Consider the following 20519-nt stretch of genomic DNA (forward strand, 5'->3'; position numbering starts at 1 on the left):
ACTTCCCCTTTTCTTTCTAAACAAAAGGAAGGTTTTAAGTTTAACCTAGTAAAATTATATATAACAAAACAATTATCAAACACCTTCAGTTACAAATGGTACCAAGATGTGGGGTGAGAGTTTACACCTAAAACCTGAGAAAGCTTTAAAAAAGGGTTCTAAAATGGAGCCAAGAACAGCTTCCTAGCTGTCTCTCTCAGACCAGCTGCAGCCTGCGGGCTTGATGAGGGCTTGACTGGCAGCATGGCAGCAATGAGGTGTCTCCAAGCCACACATTACACTACATCGTGGATTTAGCCTTTGCTAATACAGACAAGAAAAAGAAAAAGAAAGAGGAGGAGAGGAGAGGGGAGGGGAGGGGAGGGGAGGGGAGGGGAGGGAGGGGAGGGGAGGGGGAGGGGAGGGGAGGGGAGGTTTTTGGGCTACACACTGCTGAATGGAAGCATAGACCCACTGCCTCCCAGAGTCAGCAGACAGCCTGGTTCCCAGAGTTGGCAGTAAATGTAGTTCCACCATGTTGGGAAGCTGAGGTGGGCAGAGCCAGCAGCCAAAGCTGCCATTTCATACCTAGCAATGCTGCAGTTTAAAGCAATAGATTCACAATAAGGCATATTCAGATGGAACAAGACTTTAAATGGTTTACAGTGTGTGTAAAAATGCACGTAGGCTTGGAAGAGAGAAAAGAATGAATATAGACAGTTATACAAAGAAATAGTTTTAAAAAAGATGGAACTCACACAGAGAGTCTGGATTATATTGCCTTTGGGATTTTTAACTACATAAAGACATTTGATTGTAAAGGTTGCTTAGTTAAACCAATATGTGTATTTTAAAGGTATCTTGACTTCAAAATTTGGATCTAAGGATATGTTGCTTTGGAAAGAAGGTTCTGTTTTATTTCCACAGGAAACAAGAGGCTATGGATTTGTTCCAGATTAAGATACATAAGGTTTGATCAGCCAAGACCTCCTGAGAGGTCTCGAGATGATCCAACACCCAGAACAGTTTCAAGGCAACTGGCTCAGACAATGCAGCCTCACAGACTACTCCAGTCAGGACTTGACCATAATTCTTAATTTTCTCAGGAACCCCATAAAAATACAGTGCCCTTTATCAGCAGAAAGTAGCCGAGAAAACTACACTCACATTCCCAAAAAATGGATTATAGATGTTTGTCTTTGTTTAGGTTGTTGGTTACAGATTGTTATTGGTCATAGTAAATATCTTTCTAAAGAAAAAAAGGGGGATAGGATATAGATATGATAGGATGAAAGGGTAGATTATTGAATCTACTTTTAAAGAGCAACAACTGTATAAAATGTTTTAAAATTGCTATAGATTTTAGTTTATTGATACAAATTTAAAGTTAATTTTGTTATACTGTATGTATATTTCTACTCTTGTTTAAGGTACTACGTTTATGCAACTCACTTAAATTGTAATGGATAATTAAGAAATACAGATTAATAATTAGTCATCTATGATAATCAAAACTATAGTCTAACATGACTATAGTTAAGTTTTCTAGGTATACATAGATATATTTCAATTTGGTAGGTAATCTTCAAACACTTCAAAGACCTACAGAATATGGCATTTAAAAATGTTTTAAAAACTTAGACTTTTTGGACAATGAGACATGTCTGTTCCTGGCACCACCGATTTACTTCAAAGAGAAAGATGGGCGTCAAAGACACTCCATATGGAGTTTATCTTCTTCTTGGCAAAAATAGCCATTTGGGCAAGAAACTGTTCTTGCCTGGACTGCTTGTCAAAATGTTGTATTGACTGGACATGCAGGACGCATAAGAAGGTGACCACTGAACTTTGCCAGACAAGATGGTCCTTCAGGTTCCTGCTTCACAGAAGAAACTGCCAGACATTCTACAGGACACAGGAAGAAGTAACTGAGAGACTCTAGGCATGTATGCTGAAGAAGGATGCCCTAACATTGCAGAGGAACTTCGATTGACTGTCCAAGAAGACAGCTGTCTCTATCATTCTATATTTTTGGAAGTTGCTTACAATGCCTTTCCTGTTTACTTAGATAATATTGTATCCTTCTGAGGTCTTTGATATAGTTGAAAACCAGATTATTATAGTTATAATTTTTCTTGGTTATGATAAAAGATAAGTTAGATATGAAACCTTAGACTCACAAATATAGGATAAATAGAATATTTTCTTTGAATACGCTAAATATAAAGACTAGATATTGTAACTGTTATTCTTGCTTGATAATTGTTCTATTATATGTAATTTTACTATGTTAAAACTGAAAACCTTCCTTTTTGATTAGACAGAAAAGGGAAAATGCTGTGGGATAATGCTTTTGTACACTGGTTTAATAAAATGCTGATTGGCCAGTAGCCAGGCAGGAAGTATAGGCAGGGTGAGGAGATTAAAGGAATTCTGGGAAAGGTCAGGAGATGCCAGCCCGCCATCCAGGGAACAGCATGTAATAGCACACAGGTAAAGCCACAGAGCACATGGCAACATATAGATTAAAAGAAAGGGGCTGAGTTTAAATGTAAGAGCTAGTCAGTGGTAGGCCTGAACTAATGGCCAAGCAGTTTTAATTAATACAAGCTTCTGAGTGATTATTTTATAAGCAGCTATGGGGTCTGTGGGGCTGGGTAGGACTGGAGAAAACTTCAGCCACAAACTGACCAAAAATGTGGAAAGCAAAATCAAGATGAATTCAATAGTCTGTGTATCCAATTAGCAGCTACTCCACAGAAAATAATGTGCTTTATATTCTTATATATATAAGGTTGCCAGGCATGGTGGTGCATGTTTGCAATCCTTGGACTCAGAAAGCTGAGGCAGGATGACCACTAATAGTTTGGTGTGAGACTTCGTCTCACAACCAATAAGCAACAAAAAGATCTTCAGATGGTAAAAACCGCATAAGCCAAGAAGTTAAACAAAAATCTTATAATTAGGAGTCTGAATTAGGTGTATAAATCTGAACTCATAATGTATGTTTTCTAATAAAATAAACACATTTCTAAGTATCTACTAAAAAGTTCTAGAAACAAATACCAAATGACCCAATAGCAAGTAGTCATTTCTAAAGCCAACTGTGGTTTCTAATTATCATTCCCATTAAAAACAATCTGATCTTGAGAGAAATGGATGACTCTAAGTTAAGAGCAGAATAATCCTGGGACAGTCAATACTCTGGCAAAAAAAAAAAAAAAAGAAAAGAAAAGAAAAGAAAAAAAATCACTGACCACTGCAGTCACATTCAAAGGATCTAGAAGCCAATTTAAAAGGACTTGGACAATCTGAGCATGTTTAAAAATGGTGACATACGCAAATCCATGAACTTACAATCATACAAAGCAAAACACTTACTGTAGCCACGTCTGCCAACTGATCTCTACCTCTGGAACCCAATGGTAGATAGAGAGAACAAACTCCTGAAAGTTGTCCTTTGACCTTCAAATGCACACCATAGTGCACAAGCTAACACATTATACAGACACACATCCTAAATTAAACATGTCTAATATATTTTGAAAAATTAACAGTTTACATAATAGATGGTGGAATATATCAAAAGCCACCAAAGGGTAAACAAGCCAAGTTTGGAATACTCAAAGCTTCAAATAATCAAATAATCCAGTTTCTTCAAAAAATACATGGCAAAAGAGACAAAAGAGGATGTAAAAGACATAAAGACCTCTTCCTGTGGCTGGAGAGCTGGCTCAAAGGTTAGGAACACTTGCTGGAGTTCAGATTCCAGCACCCATATAACAAGCCAGGTGTCCCACAAATGCCGGTGACTCTAACTTTGGGGTTCATTGCTCCCTCTTGCCTCTGAGTGTTCACAAGTGTATGCATTCAAATATATACATGTGCATACACTCATACACATACACAGATACACATTTTTAAAAAAGAAAGCAATCATAAAACAAAGGTGTTCAAAGTTAAAAAAAATACTGTAATGAAAAAAATACATAAAAATAATGGGAAATAATATATTCCAACCAAACAGGATACATGGACCTTGTTTGGATCCTGATCTAACCAAGAAAACTTAAATATCTGAAACAGCTTGACACTATTGGATACTGTGTGCTGATAGGACATCACTGTTATTTTCCCCACTGTATCACCTTAGAAAGTAGCTCCTTCACTGAGGGTGCTAAGTTGGGGTAAACTCCCCAAAGCTTGAAGACAACACTGAAAGGCCTGAGAGTCATTAATCTGCACCTTTCTTTATGTTTCAGTTTCTACATCTGTGAGAAGTGATGGTGCACTGGCCAGTGGCTCTGGGCTATTCTAGCACTTTCCAAGAAAGATGCTGTACCTAGGAGGCCTTTCAATAGCAACAATTCCACTATGCAAAGCAAGGGTCATATAGACATCCTCACCTGCTGTGTCTGAGCTTGCTGCTGCTGTTGCTGCTGCTGTTGCTGCTGCTGCTGGTAAAAGGTGCCTGTTGGCTGTTGTGGTGCTGTCTGTTGCTGTGGCTGCTGCTGCTGTGGCTGTTGCTGCTTGAGGAGGAGCTGTTGCTGGTGCTGGGGAGTGGCCTGGGCCTGGGAGGGCAGACCTTGGGTCTGGTTAGGTGTCTGCTGTGGGGTGGGTGGAGCTTGTGGCTGCTTGGGCTGAGATTGTTGAAGAGGTTGATTGGATGTAGGTTGGGCTTTAGGTTGGGGAACACTGGCTAGAAGGCCAGGCTGATTGCTGGGTCCTGCAATGAAAATAAACTCCATGTAAGGGTTCAAAACTCTACCAGACAAAAATGGCTTTCTGATTTGTCACCTGAGAAATGGTAGAAGCAGGCAGACTATACCAAACTTTGCCTGCTCCTTACCATTTTGCCATTTGTGATGTTCTATTTGGAATAGATTTCCATTTCTTACCAATGTGCTTCCAATATTTCAAACCCAGACAGAATTATAAGATTCAACACTTGCCTCCTTCAGAGGGGTTTCCCTTATCCATCATCCCATTTAGCCAACTAGTCCTGTAGTCAGAACCCTTAGTCACCCTTCTATATACACACACAGCTATTGCCACTAAACATGATCTTTGTTCCAGCTTGCATACCCACAGCAAAAAGCATTCTTTGATATTTTATGAATAGCTTTCACAACTAACATCTGAATGCCTGGCTATATAAAAAAGGCCACCAAATCTATCAAAAGTGGTTCCTGGTAAAGGATGTGATAGTTGTGGTCTATGACTTGTTATTCTGGATCAATCCCTGCTTGAAACAAAGCTCATTCCTCTCATATAACAGAATACTATGACAGAGGATGATAAATTAATAAGTGAAGCATTAATGAAATGCTATTCTTATATAGTTATCCAAAAGAAGTAAGCTTTGTTTCTTTAAAGAAAGGAGAAATATATAAAATAAAGAAATAGGAAGGGTGGATGGCCTAAAGGTCCAATAAGAAAATAAATGCAGACAGCAGGCTTCAGAGGTCTTGGCGGTCAACCTGAGTCCAGAAAGGAGGTCCTCCTGTGGCAGCCACTTGCCATACCCATTCCCTGGCAATCAGCCCATTAGTCTTTGGGCTGTGCCTTCTAACACTATAGTCAAGAAGCACTGCAACAAGCTGCAAACAGTTACTGACCTGCAGCCTGAGGTAGGGGCTGAACGGTGGCTCTCTTACGAGGAGTCAGGGCTGGCTGAATGGGAAGGATTCCTGGGTTTGGCTGAGTCTGCCCAGCCTTAGGCCTCTGGCGGGGTGCGATTGAAGTCTCTGTGGTGGGAATCGGATCTGTCAGTCTAGAAAAGGAGAAACAACATTGCTATTAAAATGGGGGAGAACCAGAGAGCATAGGCAGAACACATGATATTTTACCTTCAACATTCCTTCAAACCATTTAGATTTGCTTAATCAACACTTTCCCAAATACCAACTCATCTACAAAGGCAAGCACATCAAAATAACATCTGATCTCTCATTAGCAACCTTAAAGCCAGGAAAACACAGAATGATACATTTCAAACCCCGAAAAAATACAACTCCCAACCAAAATTACCATACTTAGCAAAGCAATCTTTAAAAACCAATGGAGATTCAAGGACATGAGGGGAGGTGTGTATGTGCCATGATGCACATGTGGAGGTCAGAAGACAACAACTTTGAGTATTGGTTCTCCCCTTCTACCTAGTTTGACACAAGAGTCTCCCGTATACAGCACTGACTACATCAGGCTAGCTGGTCTGTCAACTTCCTGCAATTCTCCTATGTCTGCCTCCCATCTCCTGGTACATGCTAGAATTACAGACACATGCCCTACTGTATCCAACTTTTACATGGGTTCTGCCAAGTACTTTACCTACTAGGTCATCTCCCCATTCTCAAATAAGGATATGTTAAGACAAGCACAAACTAAGGGAGCTCGTGACTACTAACCCAGTTACAAACCTTGCAATTTATAACAGTGACCTGCCTGCATGATACGCTGGTACAACAGTGGTACAAACATTGTGGGAATAAACAACCACTATCCGGTTGGATTTAAGGGTCACTCCACAAGACAGAACCCATGCCCCAAACCTGAGACTAGACAGACCATGGGCGCAGGGGAACACCAAATACTACTGTTCTGCTAAAGGAGCACAGCCATGAAACAACTGCTGGCAACATTTGCTACTTTATCTAGATTAGTGTCTTGTTCAGCCATCATTAGAGAAGCTTTCCTCTTGCTGCAGTAGATGGGAACTAACATAGAGACCCTCAACTGGATACTGACGAGAATGAGAAACTGGAACACTCAGTCCTAAAAGGGATGTCTTCATCAAACCCCTCACCTCAGGGCTCAGGGAGCCAGACAGAAGAGAAAGGGAAAATATTATAAGAGCCAAAGGAGATGGAGGACACCAAGGAAATGTGTCTTCAGACAAAACAGGGCTGAGGGACATAGGAACTCACAAGACTATGGCAGTATACACAGGGTCTGCACAGGTTCAAGACAGATGGAGTTCCAGCACTGAGACAGGGAAATGGACATGATCTCCCATACCTAACCAAGAAGCTGTCTCCAACTGGCAACCACATGCAAAGGAAAACTTAGTTTTCTTTAATAAAGTCTCACTGGGTAGAGAAACCACACTGAAGGGCAGGCCCCAAGGCCCAGAAGATAACCAACACAAAATGTACCCAATGGTGCTTTTCTAGACTTTTTTGTGTCATATTGTTTTGTTTGGTGTATTTTAAAATCTTACTGGTCTTTTGCTTGTATATTAATTATGGTTTCCAATTTTATGTTTTTGTGGCTTTTCCTTTTTTGTGTATGTATCTGTTTATATATGTGTTTCTTGTGCTGTCTCAGTTTTTTTCTATTATTATTATTTTTCATTTTATTTATTTAATTATTTGTTTTTGGGTTTTTGTTGCTGTTGTTTTTCATTATTTGTGTTTTTTTTTTTTTTTTTTTTTTTTTTGTTTTGTTTTTTTTTTGAGATAGGTTTTCTCTGTATGGCTCTGGCTGTCCTGGAACTCTGTAGACCAGGCTGGCCTCCAATTCATAGAGATCCACCTGCCTCTGCCTCCTGAGTGCTGGGATTAAAGGTATGTGCCACCACTGCTGGCTCTTTTTTTTTTTTTTAATTTGCCAGGGTTTTTTTTCTAAAGAGAGAGAGAGGAAGAAGGTGTGGAGTTGGATGGGTAGGAAGGTGGAGAGGATCTGGGAAATGGGGGAGGGACACGGTGGCCAGAATATATTGTATGAATTTCCAATAAAAAAAAAAAATGAGCTACCTCCCCAGTTCCTGAATATACTTTTTAGTGACAAGTGAGTTTATCAAAGAAATTAGGGGGAAATAAAAACTTTATATCATTAGTAATAATTCATTTACATTTAGTAAAAATGTTACTAAATGTTACTAAATGTCTCCAGTAAAAAAAATTTTAAAAGCCGGGTGGTGGTGGGGCACATCTTTAATCCCAGCACTCGGGAGGCAGAGCCAGGCAGATCTCTGTAAGCTTGAGGCCAGCCTGGTCTACAGAGTGAGTTCCAGAACAGCAAGGGCTACACAGAGAAACTCTGTTTAAACACACACACACACACACACACACACACACACACACACACACACACACACACACACACACACACACACACACGAAAGAAAAAAAAACGTACTTGGTGGACAAATAAGTTTTAAACACACTAACAAAGTCTATGAACAGATTTCTTAAGCATGTCAATGTGCAGAGTGACTGGTATTGAGATTCCTCTACAGAGAAACAGTGTTCTTTAAGCTGATTCCATCTTGAGACTCTTTCACCAAACACAGGATTTCCAGAATATATTCTGGGTAATGGTTGGGGCAGTGGTTTTTCACACACAGAGAACTTAAACTTGGTTGAAAATAGCTGCGACAATGGGCTCTCTAGGGACTGGAGAGATGGCTCTGTAGTTACAAGTGCTTGCTATATATACTTCCACATGACCTGAGTTCTTAACTCCAAATCCAGGGGATCTGATGACCTCTTCTGACCTTTGTGGGCACCTATACTCACACGGACATAGCACCACACAGACTTAAACAAAAACAAATCATTTTAAAAGGTGGGGGAACTCTCTACAGTGAAAAGCATGCAGATGAATGAACCCAACATGACAAATCAAAGAACTAAGCAAATAGTCCAAAATAAAGAGTTTAAAATTGGGGAGTGTGACAGGAACACCATTTCTAAAATATGCATATTCATTTGTTTTCCAAAATAATAAATTTTCAGTTTGACACAGAGTCACCTAAGATACAGATCACATGGCACAGCCTCTCTTGAAATCTGAAATGACCAAGTTCTGGCTGTATAACAGAACAGAAAGGACTGGCACTTCCTAGAAACCTTAAAGAATAATGGTCTCTTTGACTGTTTCTTGATTTTGCTGCTTTGAATATGGATGCTGCCACATTAACCCAGGAGACCATAGCTTTGTCGTAAGGTGGGAAAGTGAAAAGCATGAAGAAACCCAGGACTCCAGAGCTTCATGGAGCAGAACTACCAGACTAGCTATGGTGGTCTGAATAAGGTGTCCCCACAGTCTGAGACCCCTGAATACTTGGTTCCCAGTTGGTGATGCTATCTACAGAGGAACTATGTCACTGGAGGTGGGTTTTGAGAGCTTAAGGCCTTGCTTTCCTGGCAGTTGCTCCCTGCTTCATGCCTGCAGTACAGGATGTGAGATCCCAGCAACATCTTGCTCCAGCCACCATGCCTGCTGCTTGCTGCCGTGCCTCCCATCATGACAGACTCCTATCCCTCTGGAACCATAAGCCTGAATAAAATACTTTCTTCTACAAGTTGTTCTGGTCATGGCTCAACAGGTATAAGCACACACTGCTTCTGCGGAGGTCCCTGGAGTTCAGGTCTTAGCACTCATGCGGGGTGGCTCACAACTCCTATAACTCCAGCTTCAGGGGATCCACTAGCCTCTTCTCACCCCTAGGGGGGTACCTGCACTCAGAACACATAAATCTGCTTGCCCATGCACATTTACACTTAAATAAATAATCAAATATTTTTAAAATACACATATTGTTATCCAGAGTCTTTGTTTACAGTCTGTTACTAGCATTTCCTTGCCATTGGAGGATGGCAGGAAAAGGAGGGACAGAGAACCTCCTGGTCACCTTTAGAATTTTTCATTTGGAATCCACATAAATGTGTCTGGCAGACCCTGAGCTGTGACAGGTATGGAAACCAATCTAAAAATCCAGTCCAGTATGGCCTGTAGCTTCCTTCCCACAGAGCGCTCTCAGGCCCCAAATCACAAATGCAGAGACCCCAGTAGGAAGGCACTCCTCTGCTGGCTGACTCTGGGATAAGTACTTCAGCCATCCTTCCTGAAATGGTATTGTAGTCTGGGTCATGTCTACCCACTAGTCTCCTTCCCCTCTGAAGTGAGACTTGTACCTCCCAACCACCTACCCAGATTTCCTGGCTTGCTCCCTTCTCCTCTGACTTGGGTATCTCCCCTTACTTGTTTAATCCTTTCTTGGTATCTGCTCCTGAAGACCCATGGTGACTCCAGTGCAATTAGCTAAGACCTAGAAGGATCTTTTGGTGTTCATGGACTTTCATTTCAACTGCACTTTCCTAATATGGCTGGAGCCAGAGAAGAAAGGAATGTGTCAGACTAGGGGGTAAGCATGGCTAACCACCAGCTTAGAAACAGGTTAGGACAGACAATTCTCTAGCACCAACCCTTAAAGTCTAGCATTGTCTCATCCCAGGAAGCCCCTACCATCTATTGCCATGCAATGGGTGACATCTGTGAGGTTACTGATTCCTTTCAAATGTAGATCTCAGCATTTTATTATATCCCTCTTGGCAATTACAAAGAACAGTTTCTGCATAGGGCGACAGAGCTTGCTTTCCTGATCTGGGCAGCCTCTAGTCACAGCCACACAGGACTTCAGCAGCAGGCACCCCCACCGCAGCTGGCAACAAGCACAATGTAAGCAAGCTCTTGAGGGTATTTCTTACCTGGCCTTTGGCTGGCTCTTTTTCACAGCTGCCTCACTTGCTTTCACTGGTTCAGGAAGTTTTGCAGGAATGGGAGAGTTCTAAAATGGGAGAGTTGAAAGTGAAAAAAACACGTGGGTTTCTTTGTAAATAATAAGCAATCTGAGGCCAGGTATGATGGCCTATGACAGTAATCCCAACACATGGGAGTTGAGGCAGGAGGATCATGAATCCTGTTTTAAAACGTACAATAAAAACTCCAAACAAGAAACAACCAGTCTGACTAGGGCTAATGGAAGTAGCATTTGGCGTCTTCTAATATGACTTCTAAGGCCTCATCTCCCTGTTAGAGGGAAAGGAGGCTAGACAAATGCTTGAGATGGAATCACAGAAGTAAAATGCCCAAGAAGAAAGAAAGAGCAGCAGAGGGAATAGAGCCTTGTCTCAGGAAAACAAGGCACCTGATCATTCTAGGGAAACACAGCAGACATGCTGCTCTCAGTGAGGGGTGGTCATTCTACTCATCTCAGTCCCTAGGCATTTGGGGAGGAGGTTGTTGATGTTCAGTGAGTTGTCTCAGTTTCATAACTAAATTCATGGGAAAATTGGGTTCTCTTTATAGTAACTACTTTGCTTGAATGTCCTATAGTGGGTAAAGCAAGGGACATTAGTATTCATTGAATCTAGAGATTAACACCCATAATGACTCAAAAATAACAATTTGATGATCTTTACTTCCTTTAAATAGCACCATTTTAATGAACTCATGGCAGCTGTGGTTATATGCACAAGATCTACCCAAGATCAAGTTAATCAAATTTCTAGGGACTCATGAGGCCCCACATCTTGCGGAGGAGTTGAGCAGTTGATGCCTTTTGAGGGAGAGTCATTTGTCTTTGGACATCAACAGTAGGTAGCCAGTGCTCAGGTGGAGAGCTCCACATCTGTGAGCATACGAGCAAAACTAATAGGATTCAGTGGGTTATTTAAAAAAAAAAAAAAAAAAAGGAAATGACATGAATTTGGGAGGAATGGGCTAGAGAGGGTGCCAGAGGAGTTAGTGTTGTTTTGAAAAATGATAAGCGGCGCTGGTTACCGGGCAAAAAGGTCATGAGACACAACAAACCCCAGTATCAGAGCTTATTAGGAGTAGTGGGGGACCTGGGAAGAAGCACATGCAGAAAGAGAGAGGTGGGGGGAGAGCAAAAGAGAGAGGAGGAGTCTGTGTCTGGCTTTTTAAGGATTCCTGTGCACATGTGCAGGTGGGCTCACGGAGCCACACCATGCATGTGCTGATTGCATGACCATGCTGCGCGCATTTGGGCTATCACACAGCACACGGATGATGTAAGACTAAGACCCCTTACTTAGCTACTGAACTGCGCATGTTCGTTCATGCAGCTGGAGGAGCAGCAGAATCCTAACAGTTAGAGGGAGGAATAGGGATGGATATGGTCGAAATATATTGTATTTGAAATATATTATATATGAAATTTTCAAAGAACAAATAAAAACAACCTTAAAAATTATGAATCCTTTTAAAAAGCACCATTACATACCTGTACATTTGGAACTGGGCATTCTTTCTTGAGTAGTTTAAATGAGAAGTAAGAAACCTGGTAAATATCCGGCCTTTTGTCAGGGTCTGGTTCCAACATATACCCTAAGACAAATATACATGAACTTATTCCATAATATCTTAACAGTTGTTGCATCAGCTAGGTAACTAAACTTTTCCACTGAAGTTGGGTTGTATTTTCAGTTTCAATTCTCATAAAGGTCAGACTGTTCAATTAGCCCCTTTTCTAGCAAGGGAAACAAGAAAATCCCCTGAGCTGTAGCAAAGCTACTTGGGGTTCATATCCTGTATGTCAGGGGCTCACACTCCTGACAAAAAATGAGCAGCTTCATATTCTAAGACTTAGACAAATACAACCAAACTTCAGATATCATGAACTCAAGGTTTGGTGGAAGACAATCCTTGGGTTCTGTCTCTAGATCTAAAAAACAAACTCATGAATTTACTTACTATTCTTGTTGGAGATATAAGCTGGTTTTTAGTTTGAGGAAAATTAAGAAGTTAACATACTCAGCTCCATAGATTGCCTGTCTATTTCCAGGTCTTTCAAGTGTTTCTGACACTGGAAAATTCCTCAGGAGAATCTTTGAGAAGATGCAAGCACATGTGTAAACACATGCAAAATGAGTCGAGACAGTTTACTGTTTGAGGAACAAATGAACTGGGCACTAAGTTCAGAAAAGATCTGTGAGGCTGAGCCTCGAATGGCCTTGCCAAAGAGCCAAGACAAAGTTAGTCATTGAAGAGCAAAGAAAAAGGCAGTCTAGATTAGAGGACAAATGCCAACAAAGGCAAGCTTAGATAAAGGCCAGAAAATGAACACCGCTACCTGGAAACATGAGCCCAAAGGACAATGTGCCAAGATGGCTGCCTGAGTGGGACAGAAAAGACTACAAAGGACCCTAAGCACCATGCTAAGAATTAGGGCCTAATTGTGGGACCATTGGCAAGCCACTCAAGTTTACTCAATGGGACATGAGAAGGTGACATTTTCTAGGAATAATCCATGGTAGAGATGTACTGGAAGAATGAAAAGAGAGTAGAGAAGCTGGGGGCAATGTACCAGGTCATGATCTACCAGAGTTTGTACATACTTTGGTGACAATGAAGAGAATCAAGACAAGTGATTAAAGAGAATCGATACAGCTTAAGTCAGCTTCTTCCAGAAAATTGTTATCTATCCAGACATGGATGGCAACACCACCAAAAGAAAGTGAAAAAGGACACTCTGGGGAAAGGCATTGGGGAGGCAACAAGAGGCCTACAAGTTCACAGTCTCCAAAATCTTCAAATAGCGCGCACACTAAATAGTCTAGAAAAGGTGTCAGTGCGACAGTCCCTCAGGAAGAGCTGTTTTCCAACATGAATTCACTGCTGCAGATATTAGAAAGGAAAAGTAGAAAAGAAAAAAAAAGCTAAGAGCGACACCAAGACCAGCCCTTTCTCCACTTCCTTGCACATCTGCAGTCCTAGGATATAGACACACTGCTGTGACTCTGCAAACGATCTGACAATTCTCAAGAGCCACACTCCTACCTGATAAGCACGTCACCCTCCTGCTCATTGAGAAGTGTCACAATGGAAAGGGCGGTTGTGGAACTGTCAGAATTTTGTCAGCTCGAGTAAATCTTCTGTTCCTTCTTGTGGGTAATATGGACAATGACCCTTAAGATATACAGGTCTTGCCAGTCTTAGTGTGGCACACCTTTAATCCCAGCACTCAGGAGGCAGAGACAGGCGGATCTCTGTTGAGTTTGAGGCCAGCCTGCTCTACACAGTAAGTTACAGGACAGTTAGAGCTACATAGTGATATGCTGTCTCAAATTACAAACAAACAAATAAACAAACAAACAAATGCATGCAGTCCCACCAAACCTACAGGTTTTGAGAATTAGGTGAGGTATAAGTAGGCCTCAATACAGATCAACGTTCTACACCACTTGTCTTTCTCTCAAACTAGGTAGCTCAGGATTTATGGTCTATGGTGCTTTTTCAAACTTATCTGCTAAAGGTCTTGACCAGCATTTTAAAAGATTACTTTTTTAAAATAAAAAATCTGTTTCCTTAGCATTTTATATAGGTTCTGGTACAAAGCTTACTTTTCTGACATCTGGTTAATGGATGTTAGTACATATGCTAGCTATGATAACACAAAGAAATGAAAATCTTCAGAATTTTAAACAAAACATTCAATTTAGATGCTTGTTGTAAAAATCCAGTGATAACCTAAATAAGAGGAAAAACCTGGCTCCATGGAGTTCTATGGTCTTAATTACATATTCATTCCGGCACTGCAATCATGCTCACTTGAGCGGCTTTCAGCTTTGCAAAGATAACTTTCTTATCCCTTGATGTGAGTCAGCTGGACTCTGAGTTCTTAAATAGATTGCAGCAGAACACAGCAGCAGCATGCTGCTCGGAGCACAACTACCATTCCCATTGGTGTGGCTGGCTCAGCTTCGAAGCAGAGTTTAGTTTTCTAGCAAAAAGACCAGCTTCTCTAAGTGAACATTGCCATGCTATCACTGTTCCCAACAGTATCAAATGATTTCTTTATCTTGTTCCTGGAATTTAATCCCTTTATCCTCCAATCCATTCCTAGTGATTAGAAATAAAAACATGAAACTGGAAACTTGAAATACTTACTAATAAGGCAATGCATGTCTTGAGAATATCGAGAGTTATCGGGAATTGTGAAGCTTCCATCGCAAATTGCCACCTGGCTCTCTCCAAATGGCAAAGTGAAGTAGCATAATTTATATAACAAACAGCCAAGAGCCTACAAAATAAGAAAGCAGATTGCAACTAGTAGTTTATTTACCATAAAGCCAGTGATCTGCTCAAAGAGACCAGTGTCAGCCATGTTTCACAGCAGAAACAAACCCCACATAACATTACCTATGCAACACTTGAATTGAGAACCCAGAGTGACAATCTAGCATCTGAGTTACATTTTTATCTATGACGAGTAAAGACTATTTCACCTGTCCTGTACTTTAGAAGTATACCATACAAAAGAAAAGCACAGGTACACATGCAAAGTAGTTTTTTATTATTGTTGTTGTTGTTTGTTTTTACCCCATATACCAAGAGGCCATGGCTATCCCCGGACATCAAGATCAGCAACAAGGTCGCTAGAGAGATGGCTCAGTGGTTAAGAGCACTGGCTGCTCTTCCAAAGGACCCAAATTCAATATCTACCACCCACATGGTGGCTCACAACTATCTATAACCTCAGTTCCAGGGGATTCAATACTGTCTTCTAAGGGCACTGCACACACATGGTACATAGACACACATGCAGGCAAACATACATACACATAAAATAATAAAATAATCAACAGTGGGCAACACTGTATGCTTGCCCCTGGCTAGTTAAGCTTAGGAGTCCAGCCAAGGCCTGCTGACATCTGGGGTGCAAATGGCTTAGTTGACACATACCCAAATGTCTGCCTTCGTAGTGATGATTTTGCCACTGTACAAGTTGACCATTTCTGGAGCTCGATAGGACAGTGTTGTGTATCTACAATCAAAAGATCCACGGTTTGTTAAATATATCAGTATTATCATTAAATCAAGGAGAAACAATTTTTATTCACATTACTAGAATCAATTCTTTGGCAGCAATCTGCAGAAGAGCAAATTAAATATTAGTACAGATAAAGTGAAAGATTCTCGTTGGTACAATGATGTCATCACAGCCTTTCACAGAAGACCTTCTACTCCTAGAACATTGGAGTATTGAGGTATTCAGACACAAAGTCCTAAAAGCACCCTTTTTTTGAGTCTCCAAATGACAAAATTTTCTCCTATAAGTCATTGTAGTCTAATACTATGTTTTGATGATTAGGGTGGTTTTTTTTTGTTTTGTTTGTTTTGTTTTTGTTGTTGTTGTTGTTTGCTTTCATTTTTTAAGACAGGGTTTCTCTGTGTAGTTTTGGTGCCTGTCCTGGATCTCACTCTGTAGACCAGGCTGGCCTCGAACTCACAAAGATCTACCTGGCTCTGCCTCCCAAGTGCTGGGATTAAAGGTGTGCACCACTGCCTCCCGGCTGATGATTAATTTTTAAAATAGTAAACTCTTAACATGAGACTCAGAGAAGCAACCCAAGTGAGTTCTAGCTGGGGTGGGGATATCATGTGTTCTTTTCCGGGGAGAGTAATGAATGTAGTGTACATGTTCACATGTGTGCCTATGTGTGTGCAGAACAGAAGTTGACAATGTCTCCCTTCACTGCTTTCCACTTTTATGTCTTGAGACTTGCTGATAGGATGAGTCTAGCTATCCAGCTTGCTCCAGAGATTCCCTGTCTCCACCTTCCAAGCACTGTCCAGAGGCTATGATGCAAGCAAGCCACTCGCAAGGCACATACTGTGTCATCCAGCTCATAATATACTAACTAAAGTGTTATTTCTTATTTTTGACTCAAGAAAACAGTGGTGTAAGCACTTGTCCCATGTGAATGAATATCTTGATGTTATTAAACACTCAACTATGCTGCTCTGGTATCTGGCCACAGGGGGATTTCTTTGGGTGTCTTATCAGGGCCTTGGACTAGAAGCAGTCTTGCCTCAGACGTGGTTACCTGAGTGATACACAAAAGGGACAGAGGCTATCTGTGAGTACATGATGGACAGCTGATTTACTAGAAGCCATAATGAGTCTATTGTGCCTGGGAAAACCCAATAGTGTGAACATGAGGCTCCTACAGGAGTCAAAAATATAAAGAGATTTCCAGTCAGGTCCCTGATTCAGTAACTGTAGAAGTTTCAGTAGCTCTATTTACCATAAATTCCACTAGGGAGTGGTTGAGTTCCTCATGAAAAAGGAGGTAGCAATTTAGAGTTCAGTAAAAAACACACACCTGTCTGATTCATAATGCCATAGTGTGTCTTCTCTTGGAAAATCATGGTACTTCAATGAGTATATATCACCATTTAGCCTTTAGTTTTCCTTTTGGTTTTTGAGACAATAAATCTCTCCAGCTACCACTCATCTTTTTATGGATGTGTGGCACTGTAAATTAAAATGTGTGTATAGTGACCACGGGAACATTGAGAAAGTTTTAAGACTCTTCTGTCAGTCCACCGGCCAGTTTTCCCACCTCGGCTTTCAGGAACAATCAAACAACCCAATAGGTAAACATTCTGCTCTGGGAAAAGGGGAACCAGTCAGCACCATGTTCTTCTCACTCTGTTTCATCCATAAGCTGAAAGAGAATGTGCTCATCTGACAATGGACAAAACTCCAGGAAAGGAGAAAAGGCTTACTTCTTAATCTCATCTTCTACTGCATTGACTCCCTCGGCCTGTGGGTTCTGGAATTTGTTGGTGGCACTTCCAAAGTCACACAAGACATAGTGGCCTCGGTCATGCAAGAGGATATTTTCAACCTGAAAAACATTCCCAAACCACCCAATCCAAGATGCCACTTAGTAATGGGAAAAACTAGTTTCACAGTCACATTACAAAAGGTTTCATTTTAACAATCTTATTAGTGTGCACAGAGAACTTATCCCTCACCATGTCTTAATAGGACTCAATCCAGCGGAGCAAAAGACACACGGAGGGAACAGGGTAAAATGCAGGCAGAGAGTGAGACAGAGGTAACTGTACGGCTGGGAAAGCTAGGGCCCCATTTTCATGGCCAGTCAGCTCCAGCCAGGCACATTCCTCACCTCTGTAGTAACAGTGATCATACTTTCAGTTCAGCATGCTCTCTGTGACCCCAGCCTCTTTCGTATCCAACCATCAAATCCAAGTACAAAGGCTACCTCCTTTTGGAAGCCTCCCCAGGATCCAACTCAGAAAAATACCATTTCCCCATTTTTCTTCGGTGTTTCATTGTCCATGCTAAAATTTACTTCACTTCTAAGTGGGTACAATAATGTCTTTATCAGTTAGACTTTCTGAACTGATGTTTTTCATATTAGTTACTTCTCAAAGTGACAAAATGCCTGGTGATAAATGAGCAATTTCTCTGTTAGAATCTTATTTGAGGGTTTGGGGATTTTTGTTTGTTTACTAAGTTAAGAGTTTTAACTTAGTAAAGCTTGTAAGGACCAAGACTTAGAGAAACTCTTATTCCAGTGAAAAGAACTCCCAAACAACAGGCACAGGCTGGAGAGATGACTCAGCAGGTAAGAGAACTCACTGCTCTTCCAGAGGACCCAGGTTCAATTCCCAGCACCCACATGGTGGCTCACAACTGTTTGCAACTCCAGTTCCAGGAGATCCAATGCCTTCTTCTTGCCTCAGTAGGCACCAAACATGTACGTGGTGAATAGACATACAGACAATACACATAAAATAAAAATTTTTAATTCCATTTTTGTTGTTTTTGGTTTCAGTTTTTTTGAATCAGGGTTTCTCTGTGTAACAGCCCTAGTTGCTCTGGAACTCTGTCTGTAGACCAGGCTGGCCTCAAACTCACAGAGATCTATCTGCCTGCCTCTGCCTCCTGAGTGCTGGCATTAAAAGAAAAAATACTGAGCACAACATTGTCAAGATATGCCGATTAGCTCTTGTTGTGGGGGAATGAGTTGACCGGCACGGGGAAAGACAGACCTGGCTGTGCACAGCAATGAAATGACAGCCAAAACCCAAAATCTTGCTATGCCCTTAAGACTGTAGACTCTATCTATGGTCCTTTTCTTCAGCAACCCCAGACGGATCACCTTGAAACTAAGGCAAAAAGACTATAAGCTCCTCAAAGACAACCATCTCTTATTCATAGCTGAGATCTTCTTTGCCCAACTCTACTAGATTTTTGGTATAGAAACTGTTGAATAGAATAAAAAAACAAAGACACACTTAATAATCTGGTTGGGCATGCACACATTCAAGGACCATTCATGTTCCAGTCAAGACAGTAGCCAAACACCCAAGTACCTACTGGTTCTTTAAAAATATCTGGCTGAGTAGGAATCCTCTTATTCCTATTGTTATAGCTAAAGTTTTCTCTTAATTCTTCTAAAACCTAAATTAAGTGTATTTTTAGTCTATATTTGCTAATTCTAACCATTTGAAATCTTTGCTGTAAACTGACTGCAGATTGTTGCTTCCTACTGAACTTCATATTTGGTGCTAGTGAAGAGTTTCCATGTTGTTTGAAGTTGTGTCCTTTTGACCTTCACCTGTAGGAAATCTTGAAGTCTGATGTTCGCTAGAGAGGGCCAGAGTGGCGGTGCCGCTGCACTCCACCTCCACTACTAACCGAGAGTTATGGAAAAGCAGCTGGGATGGCCATGAACCTAAGTAGATAGGATCTTATGAGGAAGAATTATCCATCACAGAATTATGAATGACTGGGACAGAGTTGTTCCCCGAAGATTAAGGCTAAGGCAGACAAATATTTCTACTACCTTTACCTTTTTATAAAACTCACCAATTTAATCTATTTATACAAAGAGAAAGAGTCAAGCTATGCTGAGCATAAACTCACTTTATAAATCCAAAATAATAATCCCAACCAAGTTAATACTCATAAATAACAGACACCATTTGACAAGCAGTAGCTACTGCCAGTATTACTTTACTCAGCACAGTTTATGGATTATGATTCCCATCTTACAGCTGGACAAAAGTGAGGCTCGTGGCCATTCAGTCAATACTGTAACGTGGCTGGTAAGCAAAAGAGCTTGAAGTGAACCTAAGCCATGTAACTCTAGGAAAAGACAGACAACTCCACTGCTGCCAGGCAGGAAAGGCAGAAGCAAATCACTCAGGACTCCACGTCTACCTCCAGCTCTGAGCTATGGTAGGGGTTGTGAGGACATGGGACTGGGCTTATGGACAGAGTTTCTTAACTCTTTATATTCAGAAATGCACCTACATGGAAATCTAGTCAATAAGAAGTCAGCCATCACTCCTAGCTGGACATGTTTGTGCAGAGTTGTCTACGTTTTCTTTCTATTATTTAATACCCTTTACTCCACTGCTCACTCTCCATTAGACAAGTATCAACAATTCATGAAAACTCTGCTGGTCAAACCTTCCATGACTAACCTAAAACATACATACAATTTACTACCCACAGGAGGGGGCTGGAAAGGCCTTCAGGCCAAACCTAGTCATGCCCACAGGTTACTTATTCTGCAGTGTACATGTGGCAGTTTATGTACAAAATGTCCATCAAAATGTTCCTGTGTTAAAATCTTGGTCCACAGCTAGTACACTCAATCATTTATAGGTGACTAGATCATGAAAGTATTGATTTCATTAAAACTGGTCCACATATGAGTTCACAGCTAAAATGGGCTTTTAGGAGATGGATTACCAGTTATGTGCCCTTAAAGGTTCTATCTAGTCCCCAGTCCCTTCTTGCTTCATTCTGTTTCCAAAGTATGTACCCACCATGACATTCCATCTTGCCTCAGGCTCAAAGCGATGGATTAGATGACCCTGGAATGAAAATTCCTAACTACAAATCGAAATATTTTTTCTTCCTTTTGTTTTTCTCAGGTATTTGCCACAGCAATGAAATCTGG

The 20519-nt window shown here is 41.0% G+C and overlaps 1 protein-coding gene across 18 annotated transcripts in view; it reads right to left on the reverse strand.

Moving 5' to 3' along the window:
- The window catches only part of Aak1 (AP2 associated kinase 1), a 161111-nt gene that overhangs the window by 50306 nt on the left and 90286 nt on the right, over positions 1-20519 (reverse strand). For all 18 annotated transcript variants that reach the window (XM_037203879.1, XM_037203878.1, XM_037203886.1 and 15 more), the window contains 7 exons: positions 17302-17423; positions 15472-15553; positions 14677-14809; positions 12011-12114; positions 10473-10552; positions 5598-5752; positions 4386-4705 (listed from right to left, as the gene is read on the reverse strand). In XM_037203879.1, coding sequence (XP_037059774.1) covers positions 4386-4705; positions 5598-5752; positions 10473-10552; positions 12011-12114; positions 14677-14809; positions 15472-15553; positions 17302-17423 — 996 coding nt within the window. The remainder of the gene's footprint in view (positions 1-4385; positions 4706-5597; positions 5753-10472; positions 10553-12010; positions 12115-14676; positions 14810-15471; positions 15554-17301; positions 17424-20519) is intronic.

Source organism: Peromyscus leucopus, chromosome 3, assembly GCF_004664715.2.
Source record: "Peromyscus leucopus breed LL Stock chromosome 3, UCI_PerLeu_2.1, whole genome shotgun sequence".
NCBI lineage: Eukaryota > Metazoa > Chordata > Mammalia > Rodentia > Cricetidae > Peromyscus > Peromyscus leucopus.